At 46.0% G+C, this 26,120-nt stretch overlaps 1 protein-coding gene across 30 annotated transcripts in view; it reads left to right on the forward strand.

Moving 5' to 3' along the window:
* PHLDB1 (pleckstrin homology like domain family B member 1) overlaps positions 1-26,120 on the forward strand; it is a 397,027-nt gene that overhangs the window by 188,767 nt on the left and 182,140 nt on the right. For all 30 annotated transcript variants that reach the window (XM_069224755.1, XM_069224758.1, XM_069224757.1 and 27 more), the window contains 3 exons: positions 8,178-8,492; positions 10,026-10,166; positions 19,878-20,015. In XM_069224755.1, coding sequence (XP_069080856.1) covers positions 8,178-8,492; positions 10,026-10,166; positions 19,878-20,015 — 594 coding nt within the window. The remainder of the gene's footprint in view (positions 1-8,177; positions 8,493-10,025; positions 10,167-19,877; positions 20,016-26,120) is intronic.

Below are 26,120 nucleotides of genomic sequence, written 5' to 3' on the forward strand. Positions count from 1 at the left end.
AAACTGCAACAAAGTAGCAAGAAGACTACCAGCGACATTGGAGCACCTAATCCTGCCAGCTTTCTCAACTTTTTCCTGGTGGTGCATGCTTTGGGGGCTGCCTGCCTTCATCCTGCACTGGAAGCCACGAAGAAATCTCCTGTGGGTCGACGGAATCTTCCCCCTGCTTCAGCAGGCACCAAACTTCAGCATCATTGGTACTCTGGGACCCCTCGCATCCTGACGAGCGTGCCCCGTGGAACACAGGTGATGAACCCAAGTGACCCAGACTGTCCAAATTTGGAGGAGGTAAGTCCTTGCCTCCCCTCTCCAGACAGTAATCCTGTGCACTGGGTGAACTGCAGCTACAAGGGCTGCTGTGCACATTTCCACAACATCCTTCATGCACAACCAAGCATAGGTCCCCAGCACTCTGTCCTGCTCAGCTCAGCTCCCTGAGTTTATCTCCGGTGTCGTGGAACCCTATTTTGCAGTGTTGAGACGACTGCCCTGTTCAGACTTCTTGAACCCATGTTCAAGGACTTCTGCGGGTGCTACCTTCCTATGCATGGGCTCTCTACTCTTGCTGAGGGCCCCCTCTGTCTCCTTTCCCAAATGGCGACATCCTGGTCCTTCCTGGGCCCGAGCAGCACCCTTTTTCTTCAACCGCAACTCTTGCAGCTAGCAGGGCTTGTTTGCAGTCTTTTGCCAAGGAAACAACTCTGCATCCTCCAACACTCCGTGGGACATCTTCTGCACAAAGGAGAAGTTCCTAGCACCTTTAGTTGTTGCAGAATCTTCAGCTTCTTCCATCCGGAGGCAGCCATTTTGCACCTTCATTCGAGGTTTAGTGGGTGATCGAAGTGGGTGCGGATTATAAGGTCATTTTCTGGGCTACTTTTTCTGTAGCTCATAATCCACACTAAACGTGAAAAGAACAAACATGCCAAACAGAAGTTGACTAAAACTCAACTACTCCCCATAATTGGGGTGTTGTCAGCCCCTCGCTCTTCTAGGCCCCAATACAACTGCTGCACTAAAATTAGCTGTGGCCGTGAGTAGCAGGCTGTCTCCTCTGCCACTTTCACTGCTTATCCGCCATGCCTGACCATCACTGCTGTCTTGAAATAGACTCTCTATCCCTTTCAGAAAAAAAGGAATTCTCTCAGACCTAATTCCAGCAATGAAAACGAGCCTCCGTGCCTCGTTTGTAAAGTGTAACAGTTATAATTGTGATGCAGTGGGCCCCCACACTTCTCAGTACGAGTGCCACTGTGCCTGCTTCACTAATGAGAAATTATCCTTTAAATGGATCTATAAAAATGTTTACATTAGGCATAATCTGATTACCTATTACTAAAATGTATTCTTTGAAAGCACTTGTTTTATCCTAAACACTACATCGATTCGTGGCAGCCTATTTTATACTCTAGGCTACAAGATTTATGATTGTGATTCTGTGGCCGCAGTGTTTTCTGTGTATACCACAGAATCTGTCATCTGATGCATATTCTGCAGATTTTACCAAAAAAATAATGTTTTATAGCTCAAGTAGAATACAAGTTAATAAAAACATGGCATACCTTGTCCCTACGCAGTGGAAAGCTCATCACAAAGGTTGATTGGTAATCTTTCAATTGCATATTGCTGTATTTGGGTGTTTAACAGGTAGTAATCTGGTAAAATCATTGTCTAGGCAGTGCTACAATGTGTACAAATTTCAAAAAAATAAAATATTATCACAAAATGTGCCTCATTATGCTGCATAATTTGCCTTTTCTTGCAGTTTAATTCAGTCAGCCCTATCGCATAATTTGATCCTCTGCTGCCACATAATTCTAGTGGTTCTGCTTCTACTGTGCTTAATACTATTTTCTTTTTTAAATGACATATATTCACAGTGCTTGCTGTTACTTGATGGGGCTTCTTAGCAGTATATATACACAAGTCACGCTTCCGAAGTGTGCTAACTAGGATTCAATTCTGTGACTACATGGTCTCACAGACAGACCTTTGGAGTGATCGCATTACCGAGCATTACTTTAAATTGCTTTTATTTTCACTTAAACATGTGCACAATATTTTACATGACTTTGTCTATGGGGGAAAAAACACCAAAATACTTAAGATTATTTTGTTCTTTTTAGCCAGCTATTTGACCCCACCACCACAGAGTTCAGGCTTACAATTGGCATGCTTTTTTTAATGCAGTTGAAACGCTGGATATAGATCAAAATTGCCTGTAAAGGCGACAAATAATTAAAGTGTGCCTTCCGGGCCATCTTCATTTACAAGTACTTTGAGGCATTTGCGTCCACCTGGAAACACAGGACCGAGGGGAGGGGAGGCCCACACTTTGAAGACCCATGCCTTAGAGGTTCGAAACTTGGAGCTTAGAAGTATGCCGCAGTCTGCATATCTTACAGGCTCAACCCTCAGTCAGTAGAACAATGCCTCCGGCTGCACAGTAAAGGCTTAAGCTTTAGACAGCAGAAGTATGACTGATCTTACAGGCTCTTTTGCCCTCCGGGTCCTGGGGCCTTCACATCTCTCCGCCTCCGCTAGTGATGAGAGCGACCTCCACGACAGCTTCGGACACCAGACCCAACCATACACCACTGAACCCGCTTCCCCGGACATCACCCTCAACAACTGGACCCACATCAACACGGAAGAAACCAAATCCATCATGAACTCTATCCACTCCGGCGCCCCTTCGGACCCCTGCCCGCACTTCATCTTTAACAAAGCCGACGACATCATCGCCCCGCACCTCCAGACCGTCATCAACTCTTCTTTTTCTTCTGCTACCTTCCCCGAATGCTGGAAGCACACTGAAGTCAACGCCCTACTAAAGAAACCTACGGCTGACCCAAGCGACCTGAAAAACTTCCGCCCCATCTCTCTTCTACCTTTCCCAGCCAAGGTAATAGAAAAGACCGTCAACAAACAGCTGACCACCTTCCTGGAAGACAACAACCTGCTCGACCCTTCACAAACCGGATTCCGAACCAACCACAGCACGGAAACCGCCCTCATCTCAGTCACAGACGACATCAGAACCCTGATGGACAACGGTGAAACAGTCGCCCTCATTCTCCTCGACCTCTCGGCTGCCTTTGACACCGTCTGTCACCGCACCCTAATCACCCGCCTACGCTCCACCAGGATCCAAGGCCAGGCCCTGGACTGGATCGCCTCCTTCCTCGCTAACCGCTCCCAAAGAGTTTACCTCCCTCCGTTTCGCTCAGAACCCACCAAGATCATCTGCGGCGTACCTCAAGGCTCATCGCTCAGCCCGACACTCTTCAATGTCTACATGAGCCCCCTCGCCGACATCGTACGCAAGCACGACATCATCATCACCTCCTACGCCGACGACACCCAACTTGTACTCTCCCTCACCAAGGACCCCGCCAGCGCCAAGACTAACCTACAAGAGGGTATGAAGGACGTCGCAGATTGGATGAGGCTCAGCCGCCTAAAGCTGAACTCTGAAAAAACGGAAGTCCTCATCCTCGGCAACACCCCGTCCGCCTGGGACGACTCCTGGTGGCCCACGGCCCTCGGCACCGCACCGACCCCCGCAGACCACGCCCGCAACCTCGGCTTCATCTTGGACCCTCTTCTCACCATGACCAAGCAAGTCAACGCCGTGTCCTCCGCCTGCTTCCTCACTCTCCGCATGCTCCGTAAGATCTTCCGCTGGATCTCCGCCGACACCAGAAAAACCGTGACCCACGCCCTCGTCACGAGCCGCCTGGACTACGGCAACATCCTCTACGCCGGGACCACAGCCAAACTCCAAAACCGCCTGCAACGCATCCAAAACGCCTCGGCCCGCCTCATCCTCGACGTACCCCGCAACAGCCACATCTCCGCACACCTGAGACACCTGCATTGGCTCCCAGTCAGCAAAAGGATCACCTTCCGTCTTCTCACCCACGCACACAAAGCCCTCCACAACAAGGGACCGGAATACCTCAACAGACGCCTCAGCTTCTACGTCCCCACCCGCCCCCTCCGCTCCGCTGGCCTCGCACTTGCTGCCGTCCCTCGCACCCGCCGCTCCACGGCGGGTGGGAGATCTTTCTCCTTCCTGGCGGCCAAGACCTGGAACTCCCTCCCCACCAGCCTCAGGACCACCCAGGACCACTCCGCTTTCCGGAGACTCCTAAAGACTTGGCTGTTCGAGCAGCCCCCCCTTTCCCCCCTAGCGCCTTGAGACCCGCACAGGTGAGTAGCGCGCTTTATAAATGTTAATGATTTGATTTGATTTGAGGTGACAAAATATTAATTAACGAACAATAATCATAACTTTCTTAGACTTTCAGACTGTGTCTCACAGCAGTGCCTCTTCCTGTGAAGATTATTCTATGCCTCCGCCATCCCTCACCCGGCCAAGCTTTTATGAAGCCGGGGGCCAACATTTTTATGGAGCCTCACTTTGGTGTCTGATCGAAGGAGCTGCTCGCAATTAGGAAGACGTACTCATGTTACCTGCATCAAAAAGGAACTACTCGTGCCCTTTATTTTAATATTCAAGAGCATATTATAAGGTGGGAGCTGAGCGTGAAAGTGCACAGGGCCTGGGAGGGAGACTTACGGCTGATTTCCCTTTGTTACAGTCCTCTCTGGCCCAGCCTCGTTACTGGACGAAAGGCGAATACTTTAAACAAGGGACGTTTGAAGGGAGAGTGGGCAGGCGAGGGAGAGCGTGCAATAAAAGGGTCAGGGATGTGGAATTCCTATCGCCCAACGCCCGGGACATCTTGTTTGGGGTCAAGGGCAACAAGTTTTTATGTTTACTTTGTCCTTGGGACAAGTAGGCCCAACCCTCTGCAGCACAAACCCTTTGGCTGCCTGTTTACAGAGAGTGGAACTCTATACAGTTGAGGTAATGTATTTCCAAAAGATAATGCTGTTCGAACTTGTATTTATGGTTCATTATTTGAAAACCTTCATTATTAGGGTGAGTGCTGTAAATAAATGTTTTAAGGTCACACTTCACTACTGACATTGGTTCCAGTACAAATAAAAAAAACATGTATACACATGTTTGAAAAGTTTAGGCTATGAGGCTAAGTATAATGCTCCCAGAATGCTCTCTGATTAGATGCAAATGAGGTGTCATTTAGTAAAATGTTTTGATGCATGCTAGCATTTCCCAAAAATATTTCTAATGGAAAATCAGTGTAACCATTTTCAACACGATTATGGGAAGCATGAAAATAAACAAACACTGACAAAGCCAACTGATCTGACATATCTTTATAAGTCTTTTAGTTTCATCAATGCGTGTCTTGTTTTGACATGGCTTTTGTAACACTTTATTGTTGTGGGAGCTACCAGGCCTTCAACATTGTAACAAACACTGGCAAAAAAAAACAAAAACGTTTTTTAACTCTAAAAGCACACGTTGCCACCAGTGGCATAACAAAGGCCCCGCAGCCGCCCTCCAGGGGACCCCTTCAGCACAGCACCTGCCCTGAGTGAGTCTGGAGAGGGGGCTCCTCCATGTTCTTTGCAAAGGGGCACCCTCCAGTTTCGTTACGTCACTGATTGCCACTGTAGTTCCTGACACTGAACAAAACTACTTTGTGTGCCAATATGCTCCTTGTGGAAGAGAAGAATGCGATCACTCACAGTAAAGCCAGCCGAAAGAGAGAGAAATAGACGTTTAATAAAAACAAAATGTCTTTAACACCAGACCTAATTAGGGACCAAGACCCACATGTAGGTAGCTTTTTGCATGTCGCAAACAGCGACTTTCGCTGTTTGCGACGTGCAAAAAGCACATTGCGATGCACAAACCCAGTTTTGCGATTCGGTAAGCTGGTTACCGAATCGCAAAACGGGTTTGCGACTCGCAATTAGGAAGGGGTGTTCCCTTCCTAATTGCGACTCGCAGTGCAATGTAGGATTGTTTTGCGAACGCGGGCGCAAACCAATCGCAGTTTGCACCCATTTCAAATGGGTGCTACCACTTTCACAAAAGGGAAGGGGTCCCCTTGGGACCCCTTCCCCATTGTGAATGTCACTGTAAACATTTTTTCAGAGCAGGCAGTGGTCCGCAGGACCACTGCCTGCTCTGAAAAAATGAAACGAAAACGTTTCATTTTTCGTTTTTGTAATGCATCTCGTTTTCCTTTAAGGAAAACGGGCTACATTACAAAAAAAAAAAAAAAACTACTTTATTGAAAAGCAGTCACAGATATGGTGGTCTGCTGTCTCCAGCAGGCCACCATCCCTGTGAGGCCGCCATTCGCAAGGGGGTCGCAAATTGCGACCCACCTCATGATTATTCATGAGGTGTGCATTTGCGAAGCCCTTGCGAATCACAGATTGTGTCAGGGACACCATCCTACATTCGGATTTGCGACTCGCAATTTGCAGGTCGCAAATCTGAACCTACCTACATGTGGCCCCAAATTCTTAAAGAAAGTCACAAAAGTGCACCCATGGTATATGTCGTACCCCTATAAAATATTTGTGAACTGTATTTTAGCATGGGTAAATACGCATGTGTAGATTTGCTCATGTGAAAATCTATTGAGCATTTGCAAGTTCATTTTCCCTCCAGCCACTTTCTTCCCAACCCTGGAAGAAGTTCTAATTCTGCCATTGTCAGGTGTAAATGTCCAACCTTTCTTATTATGGGAAAATATTAGAGAGAAGCTGGTGAAGATCTTTAAAACATGCAGGTTAGTAGGTTTGCAGACTCAAAGGCATTCCAGCTCTGGAACTATTGCTTACTGCTTCCTCCAGCCCCAGTATGCAGATCTGCAGAAAGGTGGAAAAATAAGGAAATTGCTACAGTAGGGATTGAAACTGCAAGTATTCAAGCCCTACTATGGTAGTAGCCCTGGCATAATCAGAGAGGCTATTATCAGAGCTCTTGCATAATGAGATTGCCGCCATAATTTGGCGCCACACTACATGGCACCAAATGGACAAGTAGATCTTTTTACAGGACAAGTAGATTTGAGAAGCAACCTGTCCAGTGGACAAGTAGATATTTTAATAAATTCCACACCCCTGAGGGTGAAGGTGGGGAAGCAGCAGAGTGAGCCGAGGCAAGTTAAGGAGGCAGCAGGGGAAGGGGATGAGGTAAGGGACGGGAAATATGTAAAAGTGAGCTGGAACGAGGCTGGCTAGAGCAGGGGAAAGCATGTGAGGGAGCAGGTGTGGCAGGAGACGTGAGAAGACAAATGGTGGAGAAACACGTGAGAGAACGAGGGAGCCAGTATAGCAGTTTGTGAGAAACGAAGTGTGATCTAAAGTAGGAAAAGTTAGCATGACTTATGCACTGAGGTTTTGTTTATTGTACTTATCAAGATGTACGAAAGATTTATTTCAAAGCCTGTCAAACAACACTTCTTTATATGCCCATGCACTGCGGCTCTTGAGTGTGTTGTGCACAGCACTTGGTGAAGGGACCTCATGCGTTGAATTTCGCTGGTGATTTGTTAAAATTATCATAATAATTGTGTCTGTCTTTTTGTTCTGCCGAGCAGCGCGTCTGTCATGTCATTCGTATAGGCCTTCTGAGCAGTCATGTATGTACAAGTAAACCTTAGAATGCTGTAGTGTGAACGTAATGCAGATTCACATGTTGTGCATGAATCTGCCCTACAGTGTGGGGGCTCAGATCTCTGCTAATAGCAGAATAATGCCTTGCTTCCGAGTGCACACCAGCGTTAAACTCCAAAACTACTGTTACAGGTAAGTAACTCCTTCCTTTTACAGCATGAACCCATTCCGGATTCGCATGCTATGCATCATCCTTCCATTTAGTGGACTGTCTCCGATCACTGCCTCTAGATGGCAGTATGAGCATTATGTCCTGAATTGCACAAGTCTTGAGGAAATATACTATTTCTACAGGTTACATTTTTTCCCAACATATCTGGCTGTTAGAATTCTTGTGCTCTAGCGCTCACTTGCTGAGGACAGTCCAGGTAGAGTTCCAGGGATGACTGAGGGTCTTTGACCCCTGTAGTGACAGGTTTTGTGTGGCTGCTGCTGCTAATAGTGTGCTCTTGTGCAGTCTACTCCATAATAAGATCTCTGAGGATTAGGGACCTATGGGGGGGTCTTTGTCCTTTTCTGTGTGTACTGGTAGTTCTGATGTGTGTGAGAAAAGACACTTTTGCTTCTTCATTTCTGATCTGATTTTTTTTCTTCATCCTTCGCAGGAACGCCAGCGCCTGGAGACCATCCTGAACCTGTGTGCTGAATACACCAAGACGGACTGCGGAGTCTCTGAGGCACCTGAATCCCTGCGCATCGAGGAGCAGCGCATGTTTCCCGTCGCTGGCACTATTGGTCGTACTGGCAGGAGACCCTCAAGGGAAGCGGCCAGTCTAACAGCCATCGGGAGGCTCTCACGGGACCCCAGTCCCAGGGGTTTCACAGATGCTGGAGGACACCGGCAGAGGGAAAGCTTGGAGAGATCCGACGAGGAGAACCACAGGGAAGAGTGCAGCAGCACCGAGAGTACCCATCAGGAGGTAACCACACACCTTCATTAATGATAAATGTGTGATCCTGCGCGTAACCGCTGTAGATGCTCTGGTCTGTGCCCAAGTCTGTGCACACATCCTCCTGCTCCAAGCGCAGAGGGTGATGAATGAAACAGGCGTGAACTCCTAGCACAGATTCCGGGATATTTCTGGAACCTTAGAGCAAAGATTAGACAGAGGTTTTGGTTTATCGGACATCTTTCTATAGGCAGCTCGTCCTCGCTAACACCTTTGACGCCTCAGCACAACAGCATTGCTCATTCTCCTTTTTTCAGGTTCTCTTCTCACCAGTTACCATTGCCCACCAGGCAGTTTGTTTAAAAGGTCAAGCGTTACGGTGTCTCTTCCTTAACATCCACACAGCGTTTAAAATGCAACAAACGTTTTGAATTTTTAGATGTATGGTAAAGAAAAATCAAACATTGTAAACGAACAACAGAAACTATAACAATGATCCTGGGCAGCTTGGATAGATTTGTTCCATGCAAAGGGTGAAAATGTCAATTTTTGTTGATAGTGTTGCAAATTGGGTGGAGAAATGTGTCCATTAAATAAGCTACATCGTCTCACATAGCAAAGGGCTGAAAGAAGTTTGTCCTATATAGCCGCATCCGTCAAATGTTCCTTGGGTTCAAAGAACATCGACTCAATATGAATACATACACCTATATGCTAAAGCAAGAGCCCCAGTTTCCTTCTTTAAAAAGGACTGTTTCATTTTCCGGAAGCAAGGGAAAACATGAGTAAATGTTTCACTGATACAAAGTCTTATATTGTCCCCTTGTTAATTCCACTGTGCACAGAACACCTGTTTTAGCATACACTAGCGTGTTCCCAAGGGCCCCAGGTAAATACTTTTGATCCTAGATACTTCTTTTTGTACAATCCTTTGTCCTGTTCTAGAATGGATTACTGGTTTTTCCTAATTACCGGCTTGGTTGGTAGTACTGCCGCTTCTTGGATTTTCATTTTGCTTCCAGCACATGCCCAGGACTGTACTTGATTCTTCAAAGAGAACCGTTTATAGCACAGTGGCAACATGGAGACTTTTCCCACTGTTGTTTACAATGACTTTCCAAACCTAGCATAGTTTCTTAATATTTTATGAAAGGGAGGGAAAAGCTGCTATTTGATGTGTAATTAAGATATATTCAAATAAAACAAACATTTTATTTTTCATTAACAATTGTAGGAAAATGTGATCGGGCCGTATTCTTCCACAGAAATTGTAAAGCAGATATTGTGTGTCATAATTGTAATGAAGCAAAGTCCTAAAATTGGCAGGAAAAATATTTATAAAGGATTTGAACACATATCATTAGGGCTCCATGTTTGTGATGGTGTTTGATTGATCAATGTCGATGTTGTCTTGTATTTTGTAGGCAACCTTAGTTTACTCTAGTTTTTGATCGGTGGTGTGAACCCCCTTTGTTCTGAGATTCATTGATGCAAGTGCATTCCGTAATTTGATTAGCTCATGTAAAAATATTACGTTAAGTCATCAGCCATTCTCCTTTGTAGCATGAAGACTCACCTAGCATCATGTCCAAGAAGGAGCCCTCGATGCTGGAGGAGGAGCGTGTGCGTGTCCTGGGCCGCGTGGATGAGCTGAAGGGCCGCATGAAGGACTTGGAGCAGCAACTGCAGGAGACTACCCGAGAGGTGAGCATCTGGGAGTGGTAGCATCTCACTTGTTGTCTGCCACCCACGTGGGGTAGTAATTTCGAATTAGTTCCTAATAGTACTCTTTTGTATATTTACATTACTAGAGCACTCAAAGAAAGTGGGAAAAGTAATGCTCAGTGCCACACCTTTCAATCTTTGGATTTTTGATGGGAAGTGGGGTGTCAGGGGGTGGGGGTGGAGTGGGGGAGATTGGATTGCTTGATTCCCTTGCACTGTTGGCTATTTTTTTCTTTTGTTGTGAGGGAGTCATCTCTCAGCATTGATATCACACCGTTTAGTTTAATCAGCTTCTTTGGGGATACTACCTTTCTGCAGGGCATATTTGCTAGAAGGGTATTCTTGGTGGCTGTTCGTGTAAATGGTGAGTTAAGTTGAGGTACAGAGGTTTTATGCCGTTGGTTGGGCTGGCGGAAAGGGGAACTTGTCAACAATGGAACAAGAGGGCACTTGCTCACTGTTGAAAGATTAGTGGTTGTGGGGGTGCTTGCCAGTTGGTGGGAATTATTGTTGATACAGGAGTCCTACTGGTGAGAGTCTTTTTATCCGCATATAAGATTTTTGTTGAGAATGTGGATTTTGTTGCATAGCGGACCTCCACTAGTGGGAGTTTCTTGCTATTTAGGGTCAACATCAGTTGAAATTGTTGGCCCTTCTTTGGTGGTTTTCAGTGCTGTGGTTGACACCACAGGTTATTGGGAGTGCAACCTTCTAATTTCATGCATTGAACGGATGTTGTTCGTCTGAAATGCAGTATGGTCTAAGCCAACTATGTTCCTGTATAATGTGGCTGAACTGGATCATTGTTCTCTGCGGAGTAAAGAGGCAGGTAAAAAAAAATATTTGTGTTTCTCAAATGTGAGGTTTGATGATGGTTTCCATAATGACCCAGTCCGAATGCACAATTAAAAGGTTGCTTGGTCTATAAATGTGTGCCTTATTATACATTGTGATGTGATCTCGGCTTGATATTGGGCTTGATTGTACATTCTACAGTGCAGCTGGGAACAGTTTCTCAAGGGAGGATGGGCATCGCCAAGCTAGGATTAGAGTCCTGTGTGAGTGGTTGAGTAAAGTTATCTTGTTTTTGGGATGAGTGAAGGATGAAGATGCCTTTTGTGTTGGTACCTGATTGATTCCAGATATGTGCGAGAGAGGGCGTATGTGGCAGCAGTGGGGAAGGGGTTATCAAACCCAAATAATCTAACAAATCAAGGCTGAAGCTATACCAGGAGTAAAAGAAACCCGACAAATCATGTATATTAATGTCCTTGAAATCGCCTTGTGATGACAAGCCAGAGAGAAATGAAGTAAAAATAAAATAACATTTAAATAGGTAATTCTTTGGTGGCACCAAGCCAGCTAACACAAATTTAAAAAGGCTTAAGTAAATGTATTGCTACTTGTAATGTCGTAGGATTAGTTTTCATCAAACCTCTTTTGCAGTTGCAAGTTTGATAATAAGCTTATTTGTTTTCTGTCCGTCCCATGTAAAGTCAAAAACGATCTGATCTGCCACGTTCTGGCGGCTATGATCTTTTTAGGTGCATGTCCCGCCCCTAACAATGCCTGGTAGTGTTATCTCGATAGAGAACATAATATTATCTCTGCCCAGTGAGCCTCAAGGCATAGCTGCAGACTGGATCACGATGTGATATTAACCAAAGAGTGATATGGTTCTCTGTTTAAAGGCGCATCACACAGTCTCAATCCTTTCTCTATACCAAACAGTAGGTAAACTCAACTTTGAAGGGATCACATTTCCTTATTGATTAACAGTACTGAATAGGTCACTGTAAAGTATCCCTATTTAAAGTATGGAAGACCATAGTCCACCATGGTGGCACACTTTTTCACTGAGACTGCTTTGCACCCGTATACAGCTGTTTCATGTTCAGGTGGGCTCCGAATTAGGAGCTCTTTTAGAAGATCTTGAGATCTTTTTAGCAGATCACAGTACTGAAGGCGAGGTACAAGCTCAAATCAACTTTGTTGATTGTGGAATTTGAGGTACCCATTTATATATTAAAATTACCTAGTAGTAAACACAGTTGTTTAATTATTGTTTCCCTAGGATAAGATTAAAAATAATGTGTGATGTAGAGGACAGAATTCATTACCCCTATCCAGCTCGACGTGCTTCAACCATTTCTTAAGCTCCAAAGCGAGTTTCTGGTTTTTAAGGCCTGGGCCTCTTTGAAATTACCCAATAGAACACTTTCTAAAACAGGTATAAAGTATGGTGTAGTGAGCAGGGTGGATACAAGGTTCAGGAATTAAAAATGTGTGTTTTAAACTAAACCAGTTGAGGCATCTCCAGTCTAGCTCATAGCCCAAAGAGGATCAATAACAGTTATTAATTAAAAACAACTCTTTTTTTGTTGCATCGACCAATTATTTTTCAGCTTTAAAATCGATGCTAGAAGTCTACGCTAACAAAAGGCCTAGTATTGGTGAAATATGGCATCCGATCGCCCTTTAATGACTTCCACTTGATGCATTAAATGGACTCATGGTAGACTCTCACGAGAAGAAAGCTTGAATAAAACCTAGGCGGAGACCAGGTAGAAACACTTGTAGTTGATCATAAAATTCAAACAAGGTTCAGAACCCTCAAGCAAGGTTGGTGTCAGGAAAACAAAGAGTTAGAGGTTACAAATAACTCGGCATAGGAATACTTATGCCACTCAGGGTTGTAACACAGGCCGCCCACAACCCCTGGGGGGGTGGAGGGACATCGGGCCCCCTGTCATGGGCACGAGGCTACCTGTCACAAACAGCCAATTTACATTGCTGGATTCTAATCATACAACCTGTGGCGATGTTACACATATGGCTACTTTTCCTTGTTTGCGCTGGGCGCACCTTTCAAAATGTGCACCCTGTGCAAACAAGGAGGATGCGCCATGTTAGAATGAATGTGCTGACCCCCTTAGGGCTAGCAGCGAACACCTGCTGCCGTTGAGGCAGCGCATTCAAGTCCAATACGGAGCAGCTTTGAAGCAGCCGCTCCGTGTTTCACTGTGCAGTGCAGTGTTGCCACCTGCACTTTTAAGAGGGGTGAGAGATTCCCTTGCAGTCGGGTGCAGTAAGTGACTGCACCTGCATGCAAGTGGATGTCTTGGTGTGAAGGGGGGGAGATGGGTCCATTGGACCCCCTTCACCCTCTACAGAGGGTGCACTGACACTGCACCAACATTTTGTGGTGCACTATCAGTGCACTTCCTGAGAACTTCTTTCCCTTTGCACCTGCTTCTATAATACGGCACGGGCGCAGAGTGAGAGATTCTCTCATTTGCATGGAACCATACCACCATGTAAATGAGGAACGCCCCCTGATGATAGTGCTGGCGCTATATATGCACTAGTGCTGTCTGTATTAAATAAGAGTCCGCACAAGCATCTGCTGCCCCTTCTGTAATGCCAAAGTGCCCCGGGGGTTCACTAAGTGGGCACAAAAAAACGATTGCACCCCAAGGGCACTTTGTATAATACGCCCCCTGACGGCTGTGTGAAGAGAGTGAGACAAGCTGGCAACGCTGATCTGTGAAAATTGTAAGAACAGCCGTGAGAGATGCTGGAGGAATTCAAAAGTGTTCATGTTGTTTAAGACAGCAAGTCAGGATGAATGATGAGGCCAGATCCAGCCTGCAGCAGGGGTGGTAACAAAAGGTGCTGTTCAGCATCGTCCTATCTCTGGGGTTGAAAAGTGCCATTCTCAGACTTGAGTGTACTGTGATCTTTAGCTGGTAAAGAAGAAGGTTCTGTTCAGGGGATGTGTCAAGGAGGTGTTCTTGGCCTTGAACACATTTTATGGGGGTTGTATGGGAGGCTGCCTCCATCCAACTGAGCATACCAGTCTTATCCTAGCAGAGGGCCCACTCACATCCTGCACCTAGATTTTAGTGGCCTTGTGGGTGTAGTTTTTGTTCCATGTTTTCAGGTGTGGTGGCCTGCAGTGACATTCAAAGTAGCTCAATTGCGGATAGTTTTATGCTACTAGACAAGACATAACTGTATCTAACAAAAGTTCACTGCAGGGCCTCTCAGTCACACCCCTGCGCTCATCCTTTCAACCCTCTTCTTGCCAGAGGATCCAGCCTCTGTTGAATCCTTCCATACCCAGTGAGCTTACAGGAGCGACTGAGGCGTAGTTCAGTGGCTGCTCCTCTCCTGCCTGCATAGTAGCCAGGGAGTGATGCATTAGTCTGGTGGTGTCCCATACACAAAAGAGCAGTGGCAGGGAATGGCAAATCTGCGGCCACCAGGCAGCAGATGTCTTCAGCTCCATCTTCTTCTGTGGATCTGGCCTTCCTTCCTTCAGCTGCTGTTCACCTTCTGCTTTTGAGTACCATTTTAGTTTGTACGGAAGCTGCCTACAATTGTGAACATGTGGATTGTGACATTCTTGAGTGGGGGGGGGGTAAATGGGTTGAACTGCAAAGTAGCATAATGCAGGGTATGGTTTAACTGCACCAGTTGCGCACCTTAAAGGTGTTGTGGGCATTTCTCAAGAAGCACGGTATTGCAAGACTCAGACTGGGGTTCATTACTATAGCTATGTGTGTGTGAAAGTACTGAAAGTAAAGGGGTTGTGTCAGTGCGCTGGCCTGAGGTCTGTTCACAAATTTCTGTTTTAAACCTAAGGGTTGAATTAAATGGAGTGCTATGGGTTAGATTTGAGGTACATTGGTAGAGCTATGTAGCACTCAGTACAGGATGTCAGCGGTATTGTATTTCTCCACTAAAGAGTATTTTCAGAGCTGTGTGTTGTTCTCCGGACTGTAATAGAATAGCGTAGCATGCTGGGTTTATAGTGCACTGGGTGTGTTGTGTGTGAGTTTAAGTTCTGAAACGACAGGTGTAGGAAGCTGGCTCTGTATATACTATATCAAAATGAGATATAGTGTGCACAGAGTCGAGGGGTTCCTCAGAGGCTTAACAGAGGCTAAAGTAGATAATACTAATGCTCTCTTGTGGTAGTGTGGTGGAGCAGTTAGGCTTATCAGAGGGTAGTGCAAAGCATTTGTTGTACACACACAAGCAATAGAAGAAGCACACACTCAATGACAACTTCAGACCAATGGTTTTTATATAGCAAAAATACCTTTTCTTCATTTTTAGAACCACAAGATTCAAGTTGCAGGTAAATACTTCAATAGTTACGTATTTCACACGTATATCAATAGCACTTTGTTTGAAATCGATAAGTTAAACAGTTTTTGAAATATTGGCAATTATCTGTATTAAAAGTTTACAGTGCAATTTTCAGAAACAGTTCCTGGGGGAAGAAAAGTTAGATTGATTTGCAGGTAAGTACAAAACTTACAGTTCCAGTCTCTGGGGGTTAGAAAGTCCACAGGTCTGGGTTCAAGGTAACCACAAGCACCCACCACCAGCAACACGGGGCCGGCCAGGTGCAGAGGTCAAATTTGAGGCATATTTAACATGGGCTCCTCTGGAGACTGGGGGCAATTGGTTTCAGATCTGTAGGAAGGTAAGTACCGGCATCTTCGGAGGGCAGACCTGGGGGGTTTAGAGGAGCACTGGGGGAGCCACAAGTAGGCACCGAACATACACCCTCAGTGGCGCTGGGGCAGCCGGGTGCAGGGTGCAAACAAGGCATCGGGTTTCCAAATATTCTCTGAGGGGACCCTGGAGGTCACTCATATGCTGCAGGCGAGGTCCAGCCCTGGCACACAGATAAGTCCCTTGTAACTGGTACCCCTGGTACCAAGGGCCCTGTGGCCAGGTAAGGTCTCTAAGGGATGCAGCATTTATTATGCCACCCTGGGGACCCCTTACTCAGCACATGCACACTGCCTCACAGCTTGTGTGTGCTGGTGGGGAGAAAATTACTAAGTTGACATGGCACTCCCCTCAGAGTGCCATGCCCACCTCACACTGCCTGTGGCATAGATAACTCACCCCTCTAGCAGGCTTGATATCCCTAAGGCAGGGTGCACTATACCACAGGTGAGGGCATAGTTGCATGAGCACTATGCCCCTACAGTGTCTAAGCCAAATCTTAGACATTGTACGTACAGGGTAGCCATAAAGAGTATATGGTCTGGGAGTTTGTAAAACACGAACTCCACAGTTCCATAATGGCTACACTGAATTCTAGGAAGTTTAGTATCAAACTTCTCAGCACAATAAATCCACACTGATGCCATTCTGGGAGTTATTGAAAAATGCACACAGAGGACATCTTAGAGATGCCCCCTGTATACCAGTCCAATTTCTAGTGTTAGGCTGACCAGTTCCTGCCAGCCTGCCACATCCAGATGGGTTTCTGGCCAAATGGGGTGAGTGCCTTTGTCACTCTGTGGCCAGGAACAAAGCCTGTACTGGGTGGAGGTGCTTCTCACACTCCCCTGCAGGAACTGTAACACCTGGTGGTGAGCCTCAAAGGCTCAACCCTGTTGTTACAGCGCCCCAGGGCAGTCCACTTAGTGGAGATGCCTGCCCCTCTGGGCACAGCCCCCACTTTGGCAGCAAATCCAGAGGAGATAATGAGGAAAACAAGGAGGAGTCACCCACCAGTCAGGTCAGCCCCTAAGGTATCCTGTGCTGAGGTGACCCCTGCCCCATAGACCTAAATACCCCCCTAAACTGAGTATTTAAGGGCAACCTTGAACCCAGGAAATCCGATTCCTGGAACCTGAAGAAAGAAGGACTGCTGACCTAAAAGCCCCGCAGAGATGACGGAGACGACCACTGAGTTGGCCCCAGCCCTACCGACCTGTCTCCCAACCCAAAGAACCTGCACAGCGACGCATCCAGTGGGACCAGCGACCTCTGAGGACTCAGAGGACTGACCTGCACCTAAAGGACCAAGAACCTCCCAAGGACAGCGGCTCTGTCCACAACCAGCAACCAAGAAACCAACTTTAAAGAGACTCCTGCCTCACTCCAGAAGCCTGAGTCCTAAACTCTGCACCAAGGCCCCCGGCTCGAGTTCAGGAGAACCAACACCGCAGAGAGGGCTCCCAGGCAACTCCAACGACGTGGACACCCTAAGTCGACCTCCCTGCACCTCCACAGCGACGCCTGCAGAGAGGATCCAGAGGCTCTACCTGACCGCGACTGCCTGGTAACAAAGGAACCTGACGCCTGGACAAAGCACTGGGCCCGCAGCCCCCAGGACCGAGAGGAGCCAGCTACTGGTGCAGGAGTGACCAGCAGGTGGCCCTCATCCTAGCCCAGTTGGTGGCTGGCCCGAGAAGCCCCCCTGTGCCCTGCCTGCATCACCAGAGTGACCCCCGGGTCCCTCCATTGCTTTCAACGCAACACCCGACACCTACTTTGCACACTGCACCCGGCCACCCCTGTGCTGCTGAGGGTGTATTTTGTGTGCCTGTGTCCGTCCGTCCCCCCCCCCCCCCCCCCCCCCCCCAGTGCTCTACAAAAACCCCTGGTCTGCTCCCCAAGGCGCAGGTACTTAGCAGAATGGAACCAGAGCACCCCTGTTTTCCGTAGGTGCCTATGCTATTTGGGCCCTACTTTGATCTCTGCACCTGACCGGCCCTGTGTTGCTGGTGCTGGGTGTTTGGGGTTGACTTGAACCCCTAATGGTGGGCTGCCTATGCCCAGGAGACTGAACTTGTAAATGCTTTACTTACCTGAGAAACTAACCAATACTTACCTCCCCCAGGAACTGTTGATTTTTGCACAGTGTCCACTTTTAAAATAGCTTATTGCCATTTTTGCCAAAACTGTGTACATTACTGTTTTAAGTCCGTTCCGTACTTACCTGTGTGAAGTACCTTACAATTTATGTACTTAACTAAATTCTGAATCTTGTCGTTCTAAAATAAATTAAGAAAATAATATATTTCTCTATAAAAACCTATAGGCCTTGAGTCAAGTCTTTGAGTGTGTGTTCTCATTTATTGCTTGTGTGTGTACAACAAATTCTTAACACTACCCTCTGATAAGCCTACTGCTCGACCACACTACCACAAAATAGAGAATTAGTATTATCTAATTATGCAACTATCAACCTCTAAGGGGAACCCTTGGACTCTGTGCACACTATCTCTCACTTTGAGACAGTATATACAGAGCCAACTTCCTACAGATAGAATGAACTGAGAGGGGAGGGGTGGGGCGGGATAGATTGGAGTGAGTTGGGTGGATTGTAGTGAGTGGGGTGGATTGGATTGGGGTGTACTGGATTGGGTTGTGGTGGGCTGCAGTGGGATGGATTGGATTGGGGTGGTGTGTGTTGGATTGGAGTGGGGTGGATTACATTGGGGTGGGTTGGATGGATTGGATTTCAGCAGGGTGGACTGAACTAGGGTGGGGTGGATTGGATTGGCGTGGGTGGATTAGATTGGGGTGGAGTTGGATTGGGTGGATTGGAATGGGGTTGATTGGAGTGGGCTGGATTGGAGTAGGGTAGGCCGAATGGATTGGATTGCGGTGAACTGGGATGGGATGGGGTGGGGTGGATTGGATTGGATTGGGGTAGAGTGGGGTGGATTGGAGTAGAGTGGAGTGCAGCGGAGTGGATTGAAATGGGGTGGGGTGGGCTGGAGGGTTGGATTGGGCTTGGGTGCGATTGGAGTGGGGTGGATTGCATTGAGGTGAGATGGATTGGATTTGTGTGGGTGAACTGGATTGGAATGTTGTGGATTGGGGTTGGGTGGGGTGGAGTAGATTGGATTGTACCGGATTGGAGTGGGGTGGATTGGATTGAGTGAGGTGGATTGGGGTGGGGAGAATTAGGGTGTGGTGGATTGGGGTGGGGAAAATTTGGGCCGGGTGGATTGGATTGAGTGTGGTGGATTGGATATAGGTGGATTAGGGTGGGGTGGACTGAAGTGAAGTGGATTTCCCGAAATTACACCACATGATATTATTTCAAAACCCTTTGGGTAAAAATCCCATTGCGGGCGCTCAGAAGCAATGTAAACGAACAGAATATAAACAACTTTTGTTTGCACTATTTTTGGCATGAAATGCATCCTCGGGCCTACAATGGCTATGATGCATTACATGCTAAAATCAGGGGTGTAGCTTCAGGGGGGTGTTTGGAGTATTAAACCCCCCTAAAAATGTATTTTTCTGCTGAATAGTGGGGTACAAGGGTTTTCAGTCGGGTATGGTAAAGTGTCCTTTGGATTTCACCAGGAATTTTTACATAAACACTAACAAAAACGCACACACACTCTCCCTCTCTCTGTTTTGAAAGTTAAAAAAAAATGTTGGTTATTTTACAAAATATTGTGTTTTCACATGCTTAGTACCCCTGCCAGTCTATATTCCTCTCCCTTTCCTCTGTCCCTTAAGCCTCTAGCATGTGCCCTCCTTGTTGTATAATGTAGTTCAACATTATATGCCAGCATGATAGTTGGAAAATCTGAACCTTACGCCCTCCCCAGTCTCACTGACAAGCTACGAACCCTTGTTAGAATGTAACTGTAAATGCCAGATTTGCATTTTTCATAATTTCACTTAATTATTTCTGAAAATTTTGCATAGTAACGTAAAAGGAAATTTCACCAATTTTGTGCATCCCTTGAAATTGACATAGCATTAAATATGGGAACAGGTGAAAGCTTTTGGGCAGGCACAAACTACAGACTTTTGTTGACCGAACTGTCTATTTGGATTGTGGAGGAGTTGGAGGTACCATAGATGCATTCTTGTTTGTACGTAATCAAAACTCTACTGTCTGTTCAGGTGGAGATGGAGCGGGCGCTGCTGCAGGGTGAGCGAGACGCAGAGATATCCCAGCTGCAGCAAGAGCAGAAGGCAGTGGAGCAGCTGCAGCATAAACTGACCGACCTGGACTCCAGCATCCAACGGGAGCGTGATAAGGTATGTTTGCCTGCCGACATAAGTGCAGGGAGTGCCTCCTGTGGAAAAGAAAACTGTCAGCACCACCGTGCTTGCCAATGGCCAGCTCCTCTCTCTGCTCGGTGGTGGGTCTGTTGCACTATTCTTTTTTAAGTGAGTGGCACCTTTCTAGCCTGCTGTAAGGCCTGGTGGGACACCTAGTCAATTAATTGAGTTTAACTTATAAAGGTTGTAAGCTTATCCAAAGAGCTGTGTGGGAGATGGCATCCCAAATGGGGAGGATTTGTACACTGCTCCCTGTCTCGATTAAGTGACGGGCACTTGACCAACCCCTCTAACAGCCTAAAGCGACGTCCCGCAGAAGAACAAGCCAGCAATAGAACACAGTAGGTTCTATTAAAAGGTAAGACGTGGTGAATAAAATAGCATAACAAGACCCGCCTATTTCAAAAACATCTTCATTCCGACTTGACTGTGATATGTAATCAGTGCGCATGGGTGCTCTTTTGCTCCCTGGTACATTTTTGTATTCTGTGTGAGGTTTGAGATCGCATTGCTCACCTATGAGGGCTTGTGATTATGTTCATAACATCCTCTTTCCTGGAAGATGTAAGTTCCAGGAAGAGCTTGTTAATCTAGTTCGATTTTTTTATTTTTTTATTTTGCTGCATGGTGTCAAACGTGACCAGGCATCCAGCCTTCCTGGTTCTAGCAGGCAGCAACTTCCAGTCCCAAGGAAGATTAAAAGGGTTGGGTCAACTGGATTCAAGCAGCATGACTGGTCAATCCACGTCATGTAATCTTGAACTGGAGTGTGCGATTAGGCCTAGGCACCAGGCCACCTGATTGGGGCAACATTTTGGTCTGTTCAATTTATTTGAATCAAAGTGCACCATGAACTCCTTAATTTGTGCCAATTGTTGTAGGTAGTGGTCCAGCATTGATTTTTGGGGACCGGACCTTATTTTTTGTCAGCAGATTTTCACCTCTTGCAACTGAGATAATGGCAGAAAAAGGTGGAGGAAGTGACAGACAGGAAAACAGTGAAAAATGGGGAAGAGACAAAAACTTGCAAGTGTTAGCTGAAAGGCAAGAAATATAAGAAGATGAAAGAAAGGTGCATGAGGTGAAATCAAGTCAAGGCAGCAATTGGCAACACTGGCATTGAACAGTGCCGGTGGTGAGTCCTAAGAAAAACCCAGGCCCAGACAATTATTTTTAACAAATTATGCACAGGTATTATATGACCTGGAGCCAGGCAGCATGGGGTAAAAGTGCATAATGTGGCTTGTAACAAAGAGTGTGATGATTGGGACAGTGTTTTATTCAGCCTGGTATGAAAGAGCATGATGGGACCTCTGTGCATCATGTGTCTTAGACCTAAATAACACAATTGGGCCAAATTATGTTATGTGACCTGGTACCGGAGAACATGATTGTGTCAAAGCACTTCATGTTACCAAAACCAGAGGCTACGTTTGGGACAAGCTTCATCATATGACCTGGAACTAGACAGGATGGGGCTAAAATAAGTTTTACACATGAATCTTTTCTGGATTTACATGTTGTGTATTATTCCGCCATCTAGTGGTTGGGTCCAGAATTCTCCAACTTTTGTAGTCCTGTTTTTTGTTGTTGTTTGTTTTCTTTTTATTGTTGTTGGGCATCACCGGATCCCCCATTTGGTACTTTCTGTGACGCCGTACACCCTTCCCTGGAAGCTCCCACCTTTGGTTGCCATATTCATATTTAATTTTTCCGCCGTTGGTTCTGGATGCTTAGCTGAAGGCTCTCCAACACGTGGAAAGATTACAGAGTTCGTGAGAAATTCCCTGAAGTTTTTCATTGAATTTGGAGAAGGACACCGAGAGGGGAGGAGCAATTTTTTCCTTGACGGTTCATCGAGAAATACCCAGACAGTGGCACCTCTGTATGGCCTAAATGGAGAAGAGACTGTTTCAATTTTGCAAAAATTGCCACCACAAGTTTTCATAGAAAGATTACCTCCCAGTCTGCAAACCTCTGTCTGCCCGTGGAACATTGAAGCGACAACTGCAACGCCTGCTCTGTGTTCACGTCGAAGACACTGAGTGAGTGAGAGGGAGGCAGAAGCAACAGCATCACACCAGGCAGCGACAAAGATCAACTCTGTCACTGAGAGACTTGGGCCTGATTAGCGACGAGGAGGAGAATGTTGCAGAAGAAGCAGAGGGTGAAACATCTGACGCCGACTTGAGGATCACCAAAGTCGAACCTCAGGAAACTAAAAAGAAAATGGAGGTAACCGAGACACCGGAGAAAGGGCCTGAGTCCTGACAATCGGACTTAAGATCGTTGAAGGGAGACTCAACGTCGAAGCACTCGCCAACCGAAAGCAAAAGATCCCCTCGGATCACTCAAAAGGTACATCGTAGGAGGAAAATCTCCTGAAAGACCAACATCGTCAAATGACGGATGAGGGAAGGGTGCTTCAGCATAAAAAAAGTAGAGGTGTGAACATGAACCTAATGCCTGGGCGATCGATACATCGTCGAAGGATTCCACAACGTTGAAAACGACGCCTCGATAATGAGGAGAATTTGGCCGAGATGGAAGAGAAGAGGTGTGCATCAAAGCTGAAATAGCAGTCCGTCTTCAAAAGAATAAGGATTTTGAAGAATCCTTAAAGGGGTTTAGCATTCCACCGAGGACTCCGACATCAAAATAACTGGACAACAAGGCCATCGATGATATCGAACCTTAACCCCCCCCCCCCCCCCACAACACAGGAACCCCAAGAGCAAAAAGAGAAACTGTTTTATGAAGGAGAAAATGAACAACTTGAGGGGCCATACCAAGGGTCAGATGAATCTGAAAATGCTAAGTCGCAATGGCAAGACTTTGAGACAGACTCTGGGGAGGAAAGGGTATATGTCTATCCATCAAGGCCTTCACCTCCGGATGATCCAGGCATATACAAACAAGTTATAACAAAGGTTGCAGATAAATATGGTGTCTAGCTGGAGGAGGAAAGACCACATTCCTGCTTCCTATTAGAAACCCTATTGCTATTGCAAGGCAGAAACCAATTTCTTCCCATGCTCCCTAGTGTCCTTGATCAAGGAAAGGAGGCTTTCAGAGACCCCGCCACTACTACAGTTGTGATTCCAAGGGCAGCGAAAAAGTACAAGCACCCTTTGAAGGGCCAACATACATCAAGAGTACAGTGCCAGCTGATTCAATCATCACTCCGACTGCCAAGCCCAGGAAGAGAGTCAGCATACCCACAACATTAAGACCTCCTGACAAGAAGAGTAAGGGGATGAAAGTTATGGGCTGAAAATTTGAGCAAAGTGAGGTAAATCAGTGGCGCATCGCAAACTCAAATGCTCTCATAAACAGGCACGCGTACCAACACTGGGAGAAAATGGCTGAACTGATGAAGCATCCGCTGGACCAGTACAAGAAGAGAGATGCACATCTGTCAGAAGAGGGCAAACACATTGCCATCACCTGCCTGAAATCGGCTTTGGACGTGGAAGACAACTCAAGCCAGCAGATGACCGGGTTACCCTACATTGCCATTTACAGCTGTGAATATTGGGGCTCAAGCCAGAGGTTCAGGCAAATATTCTGAACACCCCTTCCAATGGGGGAGAGGGACAGTTGTTCAGGAGCACGCTGAAGAAGGATAATGGAAAAAAGCGATGTCAATGGGAGATATGCAGTTTAGATTAATGCGGGGAGGGCCAGTGACATCACGCAGGCCGACAGGAAGAGGACACTTCCAAATGGGAACTTCACAACAATTATTCCAGGGAAGCAGCCAAAAACCCACATCCCAACAAAGCTGGCAATACCAACAACAAGGACAGCAGTCTCTTTGAGGAAGAACAAGGGGCAAGGGACAGCCTCACAGCCCCTACCAAGTGACTTCCAGTGAAGAGGAGACCTTTCTCAAACAACACCAGTGGAAGGCAAAACAGAACACCACAGCCTCAAACACACAACACGGGTGGTAGGGAGAATAAAAAAGTTCTTTCAGGGCTGGAGGAAGATGGCGTCAGAAAATTTGAAATGTCATTCAACGTAGATATTGCATAGAATTAGTCAAGATACCTCCAAAGAGAGGACTGAAAAAGAAGGTCCCTTCAATGGAAGAAATATCTTGCCTGCTGAATGAGGTCGAAGAATTGTGGAAAAAAGAGTAATAGAGAGAATATCAAGAGAAGAGATCAGTAACATATTTTCTGATACCAACGCTAGACCGATCTCTTTGACCAACTTTGGACCTAAGATTCATAAACAAGTTCATAAAAACACAAAAGTTCAAAATACCGTTTCAGAAAGTCATTCTGCAATTGCAAAAAGGATATTACATGGCTACAATAGATCTGAAGGGTGCATATTTGCATATCCCCATGAATGCAAAACACAAAAAATACCTCCGGTTTGTGGTGAACATGAATCCCTACCAGTTCAGAATACTAGCTTTCAGGACAAAATCTGCCCCAAGAGTATTTACAATGTGTCTAGCAGCAGTAGCGACTCACCTAAGGAGACAAGACATACATGTCTATACTTACGTAGATTACTGGCTGGTAAGAGCAAACTTGCACAACAAGTGCAAAAAACACGTTCAACAAGTCATGAAAATGCTATTAACTTTAGGATTCTCAATAAACCGAGAGAAGTCCTCACCATCCCCCGGATCACAATCCATCTGTTTGAGCCTGTATGAGAGGCTACACATGAGTGATTCAGCTATGGGTTCAGAATCAATGATCACAAACAACGGGGAGTTGGGAAGATCTAGTGATTGCCACACAAAAAGTACAAGAGGAAATAGCGGGGTGGAACAGAACAAATATAACTCTTAAATGTTCCAAAACCAACTACAACACTGACAGTCACAACAGATGCCTTACATGTGGGTTGAGGAGCTCACACAGGCTCACTCAAGGTGAGAGGAATTGGAAGGAAGAAGATGCAGTGCAACACATCAACATCCTGGAACTGAAAATAGTGTTCTTAGCCTAAAACTTTCAGAAGTAGCTCTTAGGCAAAATAATATTGATCATTACAGACAACACAACCATATATATTTTTTTTTTACATAAACAAGCAGGGAGGAACACAGCCCCTTGTGTTATCAATACAAGCCCAAGAACTTTGGAAATGAGCCACACAGAGGAAAATAGAAATAACAGCCGTACACGTCCCAGGAAAAGACAATATAGAAGCAGACAAGCCGAGCAGGCAAGCATCACGCTTACATGATTGGTAACCAAATCAAAAGGTACTCAAAAGGATCTTTTGAAAGTTGGGAACCCCAACAATAGATCTTTTTGCAACACCAATGAATGCCAAATGCCAAAACTTTGCATCCAGAGAGCCGGACCATCAATCCCTGGAATGTTCTGTTGATAAACTGGTCAGGGACATTTGCTTACGCTTTCCCCCCACCCCACTATTCCATGGAGTGATCAGCAAATGCAGGAGAAGCAAAATTACTCAAATTCTTATTGCCACTCAGTGGGCAAGGCGTACATGGTTTTCAGAACTGATAGAATGGTGCAGATGATTTAAAAACTGCCAATACAATAAGACCTGTTACCAGTGGAAGAAGGAGGGGTGCTCTACTCTAAACCTGCGTCTTTCGGCATAGCAGCCTGTCTCCTGAAGATTTAGAATTTTGTCATCTGAAACTACCAGACATTATAATGTTGTTCTTGGAGAAGCAAGAAAGCCAACAACAAGGAAGTGCTACATTGCAAAATGGAAGCAATACTCCTTAAGGTGTCTAAAAAAGGGGCTTATTATGGAAAAACACTAAGGATACAACTGTGCTAAAATATTTCATGCACCTACTAGACCGCAACTTAACATATGTATCGTTGAAAATACACTTGACTGCAGTAGCGGCTTACAGAAGAGCTCACATAGGAAGAAGCTTCTTTACAAGTCTGATAATAAAGCATTTCTTAGATGGGACAAAGACAGTTGCTCCACCAAGGAGGGGACTGCACCCACATGGAATCTAAATGTGGTACTGACTCAGTTAATGAAGACACCCTTTGAGCTTTTGTACAAAGCCAAAGTAAAGATGCTCATACTAAAAACATCATTCCTGGTGGCCATAACATC

This window comes from Pleurodeles waltl, chromosome 3_1, assembly GCF_031143425.1.
Source record: "Pleurodeles waltl isolate 20211129_DDA chromosome 3_1, aPleWal1.hap1.20221129, whole genome shotgun sequence".
NCBI lineage: Eukaryota > Metazoa > Chordata > Amphibia > Caudata > Salamandridae > Pleurodeles > Pleurodeles waltl.